General features: G+C 41.4%; 1 protein-coding gene across 2 annotated transcripts in view; it reads left to right on the top strand.

Moving 5' to 3' along the window:
- The window catches only part of LOC129837428 (cyclin-dependent kinase 14-like), a 208231-nt gene that overhangs the window by 80092 nt on the left and 113488 nt on the right, over positions 1 to 14651 (top strand). For both annotated transcript variants that reach the window (XM_055903578.1, XM_055903579.1), the window contains 2 exons: positions 863 to 957; positions 3701 to 3763. In XM_055903578.1, the coding sequence (XP_055759553.1) occupies positions 863 to 957; positions 3701 to 3763 (158 nt within the window). The remainder of the gene's footprint in view (positions 1 to 862; positions 958 to 3700; positions 3764 to 14651) is intronic.

Below are 14651 nucleotides of genomic sequence, written 5' to 3'. Positions count from 1 at the left end.
TCTCTCTCTCTCTCTCTCTCTCTCTCTCGCTCTCTCTCTCTCTCTCTCCTCTCTCTCTCTCTCTCTCTCTCTCGCTCTCTCTCTCCTCTCTCTCTCTCTCTCTCTCTCTCTCTCTCTCCTCTCTCTGTCTCTCTCTCTCTCTCTCTCTCTCTCTCTCTCTCTCTCTCTCTCTCTCTCTCTCTCTCTCTCTCTCTCTCTCTCTCTCTCTCTCTCTCTCTCTCTCTCTCTCTCTCTCTCTCTCTCTCTCTCTCTCTCTCTCTCTCTCTCTCTCTCTCTCTCTCAAAGTTTCTACTCTCAAAAAGTTGGTGGCAATCTTTTCTATTCTATTATGTTAGGCTATATTCTATTATATTAGGCTATATTCTATTATATTAGGCTATATTCTATTATATTAGGCTGTGTTATATTAGGCTGTATTCTATTATATTAGGCTGTACTCTATTATAGTAGGCTATATTCTATTCTATTATAATAGCATATATTATATTAGGCAATATGCTATTATATTAGGCTATATTCTATTATATTATATTAGGCTATATTCTATTATATTAGGCTGTATTATATTAGGCTATATTCTATTATAGTAGGCTATATTCTATTCTATTATAATAGCATATATTATATTAGGCAATATGCTATTATATTAGGCTATATTCTATTCTATTAGGCTGTATTCTATTCTATTATATTAGGATGTATTCTATTATTTTATACTGGGCTATATTCTATTATATTATGTTAGGCTATATTCTATTCTATTATTTACTTTATCATATTGTAAATAAATGGTAATACTGATGGTAGTTTTGCATGTAACTGCTTCATCATGATAATAATACTGTATCCTGTGTTTTCCTAGCGTCTCTTCTGAAAGGTCTGAAGCACTCCAACATCGTGCTGCTCCATGACATCATCCACACCAAGGAAACCCTGACGCTTGTCTTTGAGTATGTGGTGAGTTCAGAGAGCCATCTGGATATGTTGCAAAGAGCATCATGGGTACTGTAGTACATCAGGTTACAGGGCTAGCTCAGTACAGGTATTTGAGTATGTGCTGAGTGTTACAGTGCCAACTGGATATGTGAGTCAGCAGTAGAGGATCAAGATATTTGATTTGTGTAAAATGTATTTTAAGATGAATTTCAAAAAGCCACAGTTTCATTGTAGAAATAGAATAACTAACTTGTTTTATGGTTTGATTCATTTGACCTCTCACTCTTCAGTTATTGCCATTGACTTATTTTATTTAATCTATTTAATGAGCTCTGGCTAGTTTTACACACATATTCTTTGTTTATAAGATGGTTGAACGTTTAGTAATGTTTAGTCTTGCCTGTTAAAAACAGAACCCAAGCCTGGGATATTTTCCTCCAGGCTTTGAACAGAAACAGTGATCTGGGTGCCATAGAATGGTGGCCTAACCACGAGTGGCATTGCAGCCTCATGCCCAGCTTTGAACCCAATCCTAGCTTCATGGGGGAACATTTTAATTGAGGGTTGCTGTTTCTGTAGGTTTCCATAGCACATGTACACACACCCACACACGTGCATACACACACACACACACACACACACACACACACACACACACACACACACACACACACACACACACACACACACACACACACACACACACACACATGTACGCAGACACATGCACATGTACACGCAGATACACACACACACACACACATGCACATGCTGTGGACAGCAATAGCAGCAGGAGTTCCCTCTCTCTGCTGTGGAGTAGTGTGTCCTGTTGTTACTGCTGACATATATGCATATGGATAACATCCACTGATAAGTTCAAACCAGCCAGAATACCAATCTCCTCCAACCTCTATTAGTAGTAAAGTCTCTGCTCAGCATTACTCCAATAGACCATAAACTGTATCTAAATAGCTCAACCTCTTTGATGTTGACATGCAAAACAAGACCCAGCCGTCTCTCAGAATAACGTTCTAAATAGTCCCGCTCCATGCTTGTTTTCATACGTACTGTGTGCTATATGGCCTGGTGCATCAGATCAAGAGCCAGCTCTGATACCGTACTCTATGTACGCTAGTCTAGTGTGTGGCCCCCTGTTGGTCAGAAACAGCATGGTTCAGCAGGGTCAGTGGGAACATCTGCTCCTGGTAATACATTCTGACCAGATCCTCTGAGAGATGTCAGAACCAGGCCCTGGGCAGTGTGTAGCTGGTTGTAGGGATTCTAATGACGATGCTCTCTGGCCTTAAAGTGTACATTTTGATTACCTGGAGAACAGAGGTCAGGCTGGATAGAGGGGTTGTGGAGGTCTTTCAGTGCTGTTTCTCTGCTCCATGTGCAAATATAAGAGCTAACCAATTCCAAGAATATATATTCATCAAGTAGATGCTATCTGTAAGTGGACATGGTTGACAAGGATCTGTCTCCATAGCCTTTATTATGACAGAACACCCTTCTCTTACTGTGAATGTTGAATAGACAGAGTGGATAGCGTATATTTGACAGAAATGGGTAATGCAACACTGTGGATCTGTGTGTTGTCGTTGGTGTGGAGACAGTTTTTTATTTGCAGCGCAGCCAGTTTCATGCTTTTCTATTCTGCTGTGTTCAGACCTGTAATTCCAAACTCTTTCAAATACAGAATGCTCCACACCAAGCCAAATCAATTCATTTTTCTCATCTAGCAGGTAATGACAATTGACAGGGAGCGAGCGGGACCGAGAGAGAGAGAGAGGGAGAGAGAAGAAATGGAGAGAAAGTGTGGGTGAGAAAGATATGGAGAGAGGGAAAGAGAGAGAGGAAAGAGAGAGGGAGGGAGAGCAGGTTTTGAGTAAGGTGGACAGGCATGGCTGAAGCTTGTTTGAGCGTCTGGTTGAATTATTCATGAAAGGGAACACATTTATATCTGACGGTGCAAGGAGCAGCAGGGGTAAGCAAATATCACCCAGCCCCACGAGCTGTGGTGTGTGTGTGTGTGTGTGTGCGTGTGCGTGTGTGTGCGCCCCGGGTCTGCTGGCAGAATAAATCAGTGAAGTGCAGATCAGGGTAATTCGTCTTTTCTCTCGCGATCGGACAGACAGACGACTCTGCTTACATACAGCACCTAAAGACATACAGACAGTGTCACTCCCTATCTCATCCCTCCACACAATCACATTAAGGGCTTTGTGCTAAAGGTTCCCTCTGTGGATCATTCTGTTGATATAGACCGGATATCATTCATCCGCAGACAGGGGAGACAGACTGGGAAAAAATTGATGTTGCGAGTGACGCTGCAATTCAATTGAGTTTTTGTCTCCAGCCTGGCGCCTTACTGATGTTTTATCATGGACGGATGACAGTAGGTCAGAGTTGCTTTGAATAGCAAGGGGAAAGCTATGAAAGCCAATAACTTTTTTCCATTAGCTGATTTTTCCGTCCTCAAACCAAGCTCACATTCCAACCAAGGTACATTCAAGACTAGCAACACAATAAACAAAAAGCCAATATCCTCACTGCCAAGAACCTTTCTCTGCTGCTTTTACAGTTCAAATGAATACCATCAAATACGGAACAGCATTTATACAAACGTATTTTAACTTCATTTTTCATATTGACTTATTTTTGGTTAATTGCAAAGCATTGTATTGTGATCTGTTTTTATGATTTTTATGTGTCTTTATTTAGACATATTGTAATGGAACTGTCCTCTCTTTCTCCCTGACAGCACACAGACCTGTGCCAGTACATGGACAGGCACCCAGGAGGACTGCATCCAGACAATGTGAAGGTAAGACTGCTGCTCATTATCATGACTATCTTACTACAGTAAACCACACTGTCCTGAGCATCACTATCCTACAGTTTTTACAGTGACACTGCTGAGGAGTGATGCCCACACACACGGGTCATAGAATCTTACAGTTTTTACAATGACACTGTTGAGGAGTGATGCCCACACACACGGGTCATAGAATCTTACAGTTTTTACAGTGACACTGCTGAGGAGTGATGCCCACACACACGGGTCATAGAATCTTACAGTTTTTACAGTGACACTGCTGAGGAGTGATGCCCACACACACGGGTCATAGAATCTTACAGTTTTTACAGTGACACTGTTGAGGAGTGATGCCCACACACACGGTCATAGAATCCTACAGTTTTTACAGTGACACTGTTGAGGAGTGATGCCCACACACACGGTCATAGAATCCTACAGTTTTTACAGTGACACTGTTGAGGAGTGATGCCCACACACACGGTCATAGAATCCTACAGTTTTTACAGTGACACTGTTGAGGAGTGATGCCCACACACACGGTCATAGAATCCTACCGTTTTTACAGTGACACTGCTGAGGAGTGATGCCCACACACACGGTCATAGAATCCTACAGTTTTTACAATGACACTGTTGAGGAGTGATGCCCACACACACGGTCATAGAATCCTACCGTTTTTACAGTGACACTGCTGAGGAGTGATGCCCACACACACGGTCATAGAATCCTACCGTTTTTACAGTGACACTGCTGAGGAGTGATGCCCACACACACGGTCATAGAATCCTACAGTTTTTACAGTGACACTGCTGAGGAGTGCTGCCCACACACACGGTCATAGAATCCTACCGTTTTTACAGTGACACTGCTGAGGAGTGATGCCCACACACACGGTCATAGAATCCTACCGTTTTTACAGTGACACTGCTGAGGAGTGATGCCCACACACACGGTTAGACAGGAGCAGTGTCCGGTAGGCTTGCTTAAATTTCTTCAATGATCTACACCGTTGAGGAATAACACACACTGTTATTAAGAGTAGCAATGTTTTCCTGTGGCTCTGTGTAGAGGTGTGTTGAGGATGAGGAGAAGGTAGGGAGAGTGATGGAGTGAATGGGGTCATGGAGGATGGTAGGGATGGTGTGAAAGGGGGGTGTTGTGTGGAGGAGTCCTATGAGAAGGGGGGGGGGGGGGGAGTTCAGGCATCGTGGGTTATGTAACACTTCATACCTAATATTGTCACTAAGGATTTCCATAAGTAATGTATTTATCCTGTTGACGACCGCCTGCCTCATTGAAATGCATGTATTAATAATAGAGGATTATTCCCAGAGAGGGGTGTCAGGGGAAAAAACCTGCTTCCACCTCTTCATCTGTAAACATACGTTGTATCCCAAATGGCACCCTATATAGTGCACTACTTTTGATCAGAGCCCTATGGGCCCTAGTCAAGAAAAAGTGCACTACATAAGGAATAGGTTGTAATTTGGGATGCAGACATAGTCCCAGTTGTACGACAGGCCAGGGCATGTGTCCTCACTGTGTCACCATGTAGCCTTTGTGAAATAATTTGATCTTTGAAGTCTTAAGAGAGGCATTTGTTTGTAGATCAATGTCCTCTGACACTGAAATTGTGATAAATGTTTCCTCTGTCCAAACTGGACTAGAAGGTAGAGTTAGAGACAGACATAACGAAATAGACAAAGACAGAGACAGAGACAGAGACAGACATATGTCTGTTACCGAAAGGGCCAGCAGCTGGCGTTAGCCATAATGCTCTCCATGGTGGGAGGACAGATGGAGAGGAAGAGAGAGAGGAACCAGAACCAGAACCAGTCTTTCCCTAGTGGGAGGACAGGCAGAGTATAGGAGGAGCTCCAATGACCTGGCAGCTGAAAGGAAAACAACCTGACTTTTGAGGCAGAGGCTACGTCCCAAATGGCCCCCTAAGCACTATGTGGTGCACTACTCTTGACCAGGGTCCCTAATCGTGCCATTTGAGGCACAACCAGAGACACAGACCCAGACCAATCGTTAAAATCAGCACTCAAAATCAAGATGGAGGCAGCATGGTGTATTGAACTGTTTGCCAATGTGCCACTCTTCAGTGCTCTTGTGTGTCAAGGGCCGGAGACACTCCAGTATGTGTTAACTGTAAAATGGAGGGTATAATAGCTATATTTGTAACCAGTGAGGAGCAGAGTAGACAGACAATTTGCTGTAGATTCATTCCCTTCATTACAGTGTTTCTGATTAACAGAGAAAGTGGCTTGTCCTCCTGTGTGTGTGTGTGTGTGTGTGTGTGTGTGTGTGTGTGTGTGTGTGTGTGTGTGTGTGTGTGTGTGTGTGTGTGTGTGTGTGTGTGTGTGTGTGTGTGTGTTGTGTTGTGTTGTGTTGTGTTGTGGTGTGGTGTGGTGTGGTGTGGTGTGTTGTGGTGTGTTGTGTTGTGGTGTGGTGTGTGGGGCATGTTTAACTAGAGAGACGGGGGGGGGGGGGCATGTTTAACTAGAGAGATGTGAACATGTTTAACTATTCTTCTTTTGTTAGTCCCCACAAGGTCAAATGGTATTTTTAGGAGGTTTAAGGTTAGAACTAGTGTTAGTGTTAGAATTAGATTAAGGGATAGGGTTAGGAGCTAGGGTTACGTTTAAGGTTAGGGTAAGAGTATGGGTGAAGGTTAGGGTTAGGGGTTAGGGAAAATAGGATTTTGGTACTGAATTGTGAGTCCCCACAAGGTTAGCTGTACAAGACTGTCTGTGTGTGTGTGTCAATCAGATGACAGATGGGGTTTCAAATTGTTTTTGTTCCCTGGTTGAGGTTATTTCAGAAGAAACAGCTTCTGACTGAAGATACATATCTTCTATGAAGTGCGTGTGTGTTTGTCCCCCTGTTGAATTATCAGAGACATTAAAGCTATTAGAGTGTCTGCTGTCTGATATGGCTGGATAAAATTAGCATTAACCTTGCAGAAAACACTTAGACCTTCACTTGCTAATGCAATTATCAGTCAGCCTGGCCAGCAGAGAGAAGGGTGCATGTTTGTGTTGTCTGGAGTGTGTCTTGTTACAGAACTCCTTCTGAGAGCATAGTACAGAACATGTACCTTTACCCATACACTTAATTGATTATAGTGTTCTCCTTTAGTATTCTACCTATTATTTAATAGAAGTGTCTGTTCTGTATGACATCAACCAAAGCTGCAACAACCACCAGTGACGCTCTTGATGTGATTATATCCAGTCAGCTGAATGGGGTTCTCTTAATGAGAGCCAAATAGATTGATGTGATTATATCCAGTCAGCCGAATGGGGTTCTCTTAATGAGAGCCAAATAGATTGATGTGATTATATCCAGTCAGCTGAATGGGGTTCTCTTAATGAGAGCCAAATAGATTGATGTGATTATATCCAGTCAGCTGAATGGGGTTCTCTTAATGAGAGCCAAATAGATTGATGTGATTATATCCAGTCAGCTGAATGGGGTTCTCTTAATGAGAGCCAAATAGATTGATGTGATTATATCCAGTCAGCTGAATGGGGTTCTCTTAATGAGAGCCAAATAGATTGATGTGATTATATCCAGTCAGCTGAATGGGGTTCTCTTAATGAGAGCCAAATAGATTGATGTGAAACTGATACCCTTGACAGTAGGGCTGGGCAATATGGACAAAATATCATATCACGGAATACAAAAAAGTACCATTTCATGGTATTTGATGTTTTTGAATAATAAAATCTCTAAACTTGCTGTATGAGTAGTGTGGCCCTAGAGTAGCAACACATTCATTCTAAGTGAATTTAATGAGTCTTTCTCCATTCTGATTGTTTAACACTGTTCAATTCAACTGATAATCATTTTCATACATTTCTGCATTTCCTGCACAACGTAGGTGTAACGACAGTCTAGCTCTTCCTCGGACGAGGAGAGAAGGATCGGAGGACCAATGTGCAGCGTGGTAATTTTCCATGAATTTAATTAACAGAAAGACAAGATACTGACAAACTAATACAAAACAACAAACGACCGTGAAGCTACAAACGAATGTGCAATACACAAGCTACTAACGTTAGACATAGACACTATACAAAATAACAAACAAACTAACCGTCACGATCCTGTGTGGCACAAACACTGACACAGGAAACAATCACCCACCAAATCCCAACACAAAACAAGCCACCTATATATGATTCTCAATCAGGAACAACGATTGACAGCTGCCTCTGATTGAGAACCATATTAGGCTGGACACAGAAACAGACAAACTAGACACACAACATAGAATTCCCACCCAGCTCACATCCTGACCAACACTAAACAAGCAAAACATACAAGAACTATGGTCAGGATGTGACAGTAGGGTTGCATGATATGGGAAAACAACCTCTGCCTTATTTTTACCCAAATGTTGCAATTTGCGGTTTGAGTTGCGATTTAGAGCAAAACACATGGGTGAACTGATGGAATCATGGAAATAGAATGATTATTCTAATTCAAAAGTTAGAATATAATACTGGGAACTTTGAATAGTGTTGTTTGACATGACAACGAATAAAAATGCCAGGGAGAAGTTATTGTGACATGGTAGGAACCAAAGTGTTGATAAGTGTTTCCTAGGGAACCCTATAATCTTTGGCTACATTTAATGTTTTCTCTAAGCTACTTCATGTAGTTAACATATTCATGCTTCTACTATTCCTCTTTGATTTAGAACAGCGGTTCCCAAACTTTTCATAGTCCCGTAACCCTTCAAATATTCAACCTCCAGCTGCGTAACCCTCATCGCACTCTCAAATTTTGTTTTTTGCCATCACTGCAAGCCTGCCACACACACTATACAATACATTTATTAAACATAAGAATGAGTGTGAGTTTTTGTCACAACCCGGCTCGTGGGAAGGGCACAAATAATAATTTTATAATAATCAATTATTGTGCTCTTTATTTAGCCATCTTACATATACAACCTTGTTTGTTCATCAAGCATTGTGAATAACTCACCACAGGTTAATGAGAAGTGTGTGCTTCAAAGGATTTACATAACTCTGCAATGTTGGGTTGTATTGGAGAGAGACTCAGTCTTAAATCGTTTTCCACACACAGTCTGTGCCTGTATTTAGTTTTCATGGTAGTGAGGGCTGAGAATCCACTCTCACATATGTATGTGGTTGCAAAGGGCATCAGTGTCTTAACAGCGCAATTTGCCAAGGCAGGATACTCTGAGCGCAGCCCAATCCAGAAATCTGGCAGTGGCTTCTGATTAAATAAAATTTTCACAGAACCGCTTGTTGCAATTTTGATGAGGCTCTCTTGTTCAGATATCGGGTAAGTGGACTGGAGGCAGAGCATGAAAAGGATAACGAATCCAGTTGTTTGTGTCGTCCGTTTTAGGAAAGTACCTGCGTAATTGCACACCCGGCTCACTGAGGTGCTTCGCTATATCACATTTGACATTGTCCGTAAACTTGAGTTAATTTGCACACAAAAAATCATACAATGATGGAAAGACCTGTGTCATTAGCTCCAACTTCTTAATCATAGCCTCAAATTTGTCCCGCACATTGAATATAGTTGCGGAGAGTAACCTGTAATCCTAGATTCAGATCATTCAGGTGAGAAAAAACATCACCCAGATAGGCCAGTCGTATGAGAAACTCGTCATCATGCAAGCGGTCAAACAAGTGAAAATTGTGGTCAGTAAAGAAAACTTTAAGCTCGTCTCAATTTTTAAAAAACGTGTCAATACTTCGCCCCTTGATAACCAGCGCACTTCTGTATGTTGTAAAAGCACTGCTCATATCATTGCATAATGCAGAAAATACACAAGAGTTCAGGGGCCTTACTTTAACAAAGTTAACCATTTTCACTGTAGTGTCCAAAACGTCTTTCAAGCTGTCAGGCATTCCCTTGGCAGCAAGAGCCTCTCGGTGGATGCTGCAGTGTACCCAAGTGGCGTCGGGAGCAACTTCTTGCACACGCGTTACCACTCCACTATGTCTCCCTGTCATGGCTTTTGCACAGTCAGTACAGATACCAACATCTTGACCACCAAAGTCCATTTTATGTCACAATGCTGTCCAGTACTTTAAATATATCCTCTCCTGTTGTCCTGGTTTCCAGTGGTTTGCAGAAGAGGATGTCTTCCTTATATGACCCCCCATAAACATAACAGACATATACCAGGAGCTGTGCCAGGCCCGCCACGTCTGTTGACTCATCCAGCTGTAACGCATAGAATTCACTGGCTTGTATGCGAATCAGTAATTGTTTCAAAACATCTCCTGCCATGTCACTGATGCGTTGTGAAACAGTATTGTTTGATGAAGTCATTGTCCCGGCCATATATTCGCGGCAGCAGGAAGAATTAAGTCCTCCACAATAGTATGGGGCTTGCCTGTCCTAGCCACTCGGTAGCTCACCATATTAGATGCTTCTAGCCACTTCTAATTAATGGTATCTGTTGCTTTTATGCATGTCTTACTACTCGAAAGTCATCTTTATTCTCGCTCAAAAAACTCCAGTGGCTTATTTTCAAATTGTCATGTTTCGCTTCTAACTGCGCAAGAGTGAAGGTTTCCTGCGAGAGAGTAACGGTTAATGTGATTGGATGTTAATTATTTGACTAGGCTACCTGTATTTGACATGTGTTGTTATTTCGCAGAACACTAGATGGGTTAATTTTATTTTTGGCATTAAAATGAGCCTACTCAGGCGAGAAATAAACCTGACCCAAATGTATAGCCCCATTGGAAAATACAAATGTACTGTTTGAAAATGTCTAGAATGTGAATCACATTTCTATTTGGTGTATCCCTGACGGCATTGTGCGTACCCCAATTTAGGAATATCCGATTTAGAAGATACTGTTGCACAAACAACATGCTGATTTGGTTCTACACCTTCACTGGTATTATCAGTCTGTATAGCTAATTATGTTTGGTAAATACGGTATACCACCCAGCCTGACCTTCACAATCCTTTTTAAACAGCATGTAGTGCAAGAGGACCTACCCTCATTGCATTTAATATCCTCAATATCGGTCCTCAATATCAAGTGTAGTATAAATATCAGGTGGAATATTGATAAATGAGGTTAGCATAATGTAATGGTAACAACACAAAGGCGCATATCTAAAAAGGTTCAACAAATTCAGCAAAGCACTACTCCTGAGTTCCCTACTGCCTACTCTTTCCCTTCACCTCCTCTCCTCCTCTCCTCTCACTCTCTCTGTGCCCTAATCATGTGTGCAGATAATGCAGTAATGACATGCCACATTAAGACAGACAGTACTACCCAGATGCTTTCTGGGATAAATTACTACGGGGAACAGGGCGGTAGGGGAACAGTAGCTGGCAGATGGGAGCGTCAGTGTCTTCTCAGCTCATTTAACATACTATCCTACCTCTCCTTCACTCACTGCGGGGCTAAACTCACTCCCCCTGTATATAGTAAAGTGCTGCTTTCAGAGGTTCTATCAATGACTCCCAAGGTTTCCATTCAATAAATGTACTTCATTAATTATCCCCTCAGGTGCAATGAAGATTTAGAGGTTTGTGTTTTGAGAGGTTGGCTTTGTCTATGATGTTGAGTTCAGCATGACTGTGCGTGATTGGACTCTCATTCACTATTGATAGGGTTTGAATAAGTAATGTGAACACAAAATACATCTATTGGAATGACACATCTTTTGGGGATTTGGTCTTTGCCCCAAATCAGTCAGTATGCATTGAAATTAACCAATGATAACGCATGCTTACAAAAGAGACAAAATAAAATAAAATAATTGGCAACATGAAAATACATTCACAAATGTTTCCCCTTTGTTCTGTGTTTTTGTGTGCACATATTCCATATTCCATATGAATAAGAAATGTGTATAACCCATTATATGCTGTTAGTATGATGCATGATCTCATCCTGTAGTAAATGAATGTGAATATCAGACTAATAGAGCCAGCCTGAAGTCTGGCAGATTACAGAGAATATCTGGACTCAGATGATGAAATCCACTGTTTTACTGGCCACACTTATACTCTAAACTTTATTTCCAATAGCTTTTCATTCAATCAAACAGCGTTAACTCTTCCATTTGAACACTGGTGTAAAAGTTAAAGAAGAGGTGTATAAAACAGACAACATTCAACAGATATACGACAAGGCTACGATAACAGTTACAAGTCGAGGTGTGTAGCTCACACCAGTGGTGTAAACTACTTAAGTAAAAAATACTTTCAAGTACTACTTAACTCGTTTTTGGGGGTATCTGTACTTTACTTTACTATTTATATATATTTTTGACAACTTTTACTTTTACTCCACTACATCCCTAAAGAAAACAATGTACTTTTTACTTCATACATTCTTCCTGACACCCAAAATTACTCGTTACATTTTGAATGCTTAGCAGGACAGGAAAATGGTCCAATTTACACATTTATCAAGAGAACATCCCTGGTCATCTCTACTGCCTCTGATCTGGCGGACTCACTAAACACAAATGCTTTGTTTGTAAATTATGTGTGTGTTGGTGTGCCCCTGGCTATGCGTAAATTTAAAAAACAAGAAAATTGTGCCACCTGGTTGGCTAAATATTTATACTATTTGTAAAAAAAAAAATATATATACTTGTACATTTACTTTTGATACTTAAGTATATTTTATTAATTACATTTACTTTGATACTTAAGTATATTTCAAACCAAATACTTTTAGACTTTTACTCAAGTAGTATTTTACTGGATGTTTTTCACTTTAATTTGAGGAATTTTCTGTTAAGGTGCAGTATCTTTACTTTTACTCAAGTATGACAATTGGGTACTTTTTCCACCACTGGCATACACACACACACACACACACACACACACACACACACACACACACACACACACACACACACACACACACACACACACACACACACACACACACACACACACACACACACACACACACACACACACACACACACACACACACACACACACACACACACACACACAGACACACACAGGCCAGGGATGGCAGTAAAATTGAGAAAGTAAACTTAACCCCTTACACTTGTGGAAATGGACTTATATAGACAGTCACCGCTGCCCCATCAGACTGCTGATTATCCCACACACCTGTCACCATCATCTCGCGCACCTGCACCTCATGACACTCACCTGGACTCCATCACCTCCCTGATTATCTTCCCTATATCTGTCACTCCCCTTGGTTCTTTCCTCAGGTGTTATTGACTGTTTCCATGTTGGTGTGTTGTTTGTGTTTTGTGTTCATTGTTTCTTTTATTTATTAAAACACTCCCTGAACTTGCTTCCCGACTCTCAGTGCACTCGTTACAGTATCCAGGTGGCCACACACCTCTCCAAACTGTGCACAGTTCCTAAGTCATTTTCTATGCAGTTTTATGACTTAAGGAAAGAGCCTTCAATTATAAGGTGCTTTTTTTGAGCTCTCCTCCTTTGACATTGAGGAACTGAAGCAACCACACGTGTAGTTTTTTGTTTGGAACACAGCCTTGCATCCTCACCATCACACAATTACTGTTGTTGTTTACACAATCCAGAAAGTTATAAATCACAATCTGGGTCAGGTAGGTGTCATTTTAAAGCTTATTATATTATCAACGTGACTAAGTTATAAAATATAATCTTACAGTGTTAGGCTTTTAAAAGGCACTTCAGACAAACAGATTGTGATTTTGGTGCGCATAGAATCCTCACAACTCGACAAACAGGCTCATTCTGTTCAGGACAATCCAGGGTATATCGCATGTCATTCTTGTAACTGTGGCTCAAACATAGCGATCATATACAGTACCAGTCAGAAGTTTAGACACACCTACTCATTCCAGGGTTTTTCTTTATTTTTACTATTTTCTACATTGTAGAATAATAGTGAAGACATCAAAACTATGAAATAACACACATGGAATCATATAGTAACCAAAAAATTGTTTATGACTTCTTAAAAAATTGATGACAGCTTTAAAAATAAAGAAAAAACCCTGGTTGTCAAACTTTAGACTGGTACTGTAGGTTGATACTGTAAATGACATGAGTTTTCAAATACGGAAAGGTGAAGTGCACATTTGGACTCACGGATGTGTGGTTTGCTTGTATGACATCAAAGCGGTATTTATTATAGTCCTCAACGTCTCATCTTTCAGAACACATCAACTCCTCTCGATTTACAGCGTTTCCCTCACTCAGACAGCAACACATGTGCAACAGTAGCCCAATTAGCAGGAGGGATGGGGGCATCTTCTTGTCACGCGCAGTGCTCAAGTTTATAATGGCTGTCAGTCAAAGCCCATACATCGCTGTGAAGCGGACACACAAACACGTGCACACACACACGCACGCACGTACGCACACACACACACACACACACACACACACACACACACACACACACACACACACACACACACACACACACACACAAACACACACACACTGCAATTAGTACACAGCACAACTAATGATTAATTATGTTCCTAACACCCCGGCCCACGGTTACTACCCATTCCCAGGGTCGTTGTCTACTAATTACTGCAGTCCATTGCCAATGAGTGAATGCATTGTGAAGCTTCATGATGGGAATATCTATACCCTCATAAGAAGAGGTTGTCTCTTTCTATCGTCATGGTTTCAGTGTGTAAAATCCCTCTCACCATCTCATAATTATGTATCATCCGTCCGTTGTGCAGTGGAAGTCCCTAGAGGGGAGTGGAGGTGGGGTGACACTATTGATATTCTGGGGAGCGGGCGGCTGGCTGCTATTGACTTTCCAGCAAGGCAGCTTAAACTCTCTACCCCCTCACCTCCCCTCTCTCCTCTGTTTCATCCCACTCTCACCGCTGACCCTGTTCTCTCTTTCTCTCTACCT

This window comes from Salvelinus fontinalis, chromosome 38 (assembly GCF_029448725.1).
Source record: "Salvelinus fontinalis isolate EN_2023a chromosome 38, ASM2944872v1, whole genome shotgun sequence".
Taxonomy (NCBI): Eukaryota; Metazoa; Chordata; class Actinopteri; order Salmoniformes; family Salmonidae; genus Salvelinus; species Salvelinus fontinalis.
The sequence above is the reverse complement of the archived record's forward strand: the minus strand, read 5'-3'. Positions and strand labels throughout refer to the sequence as shown.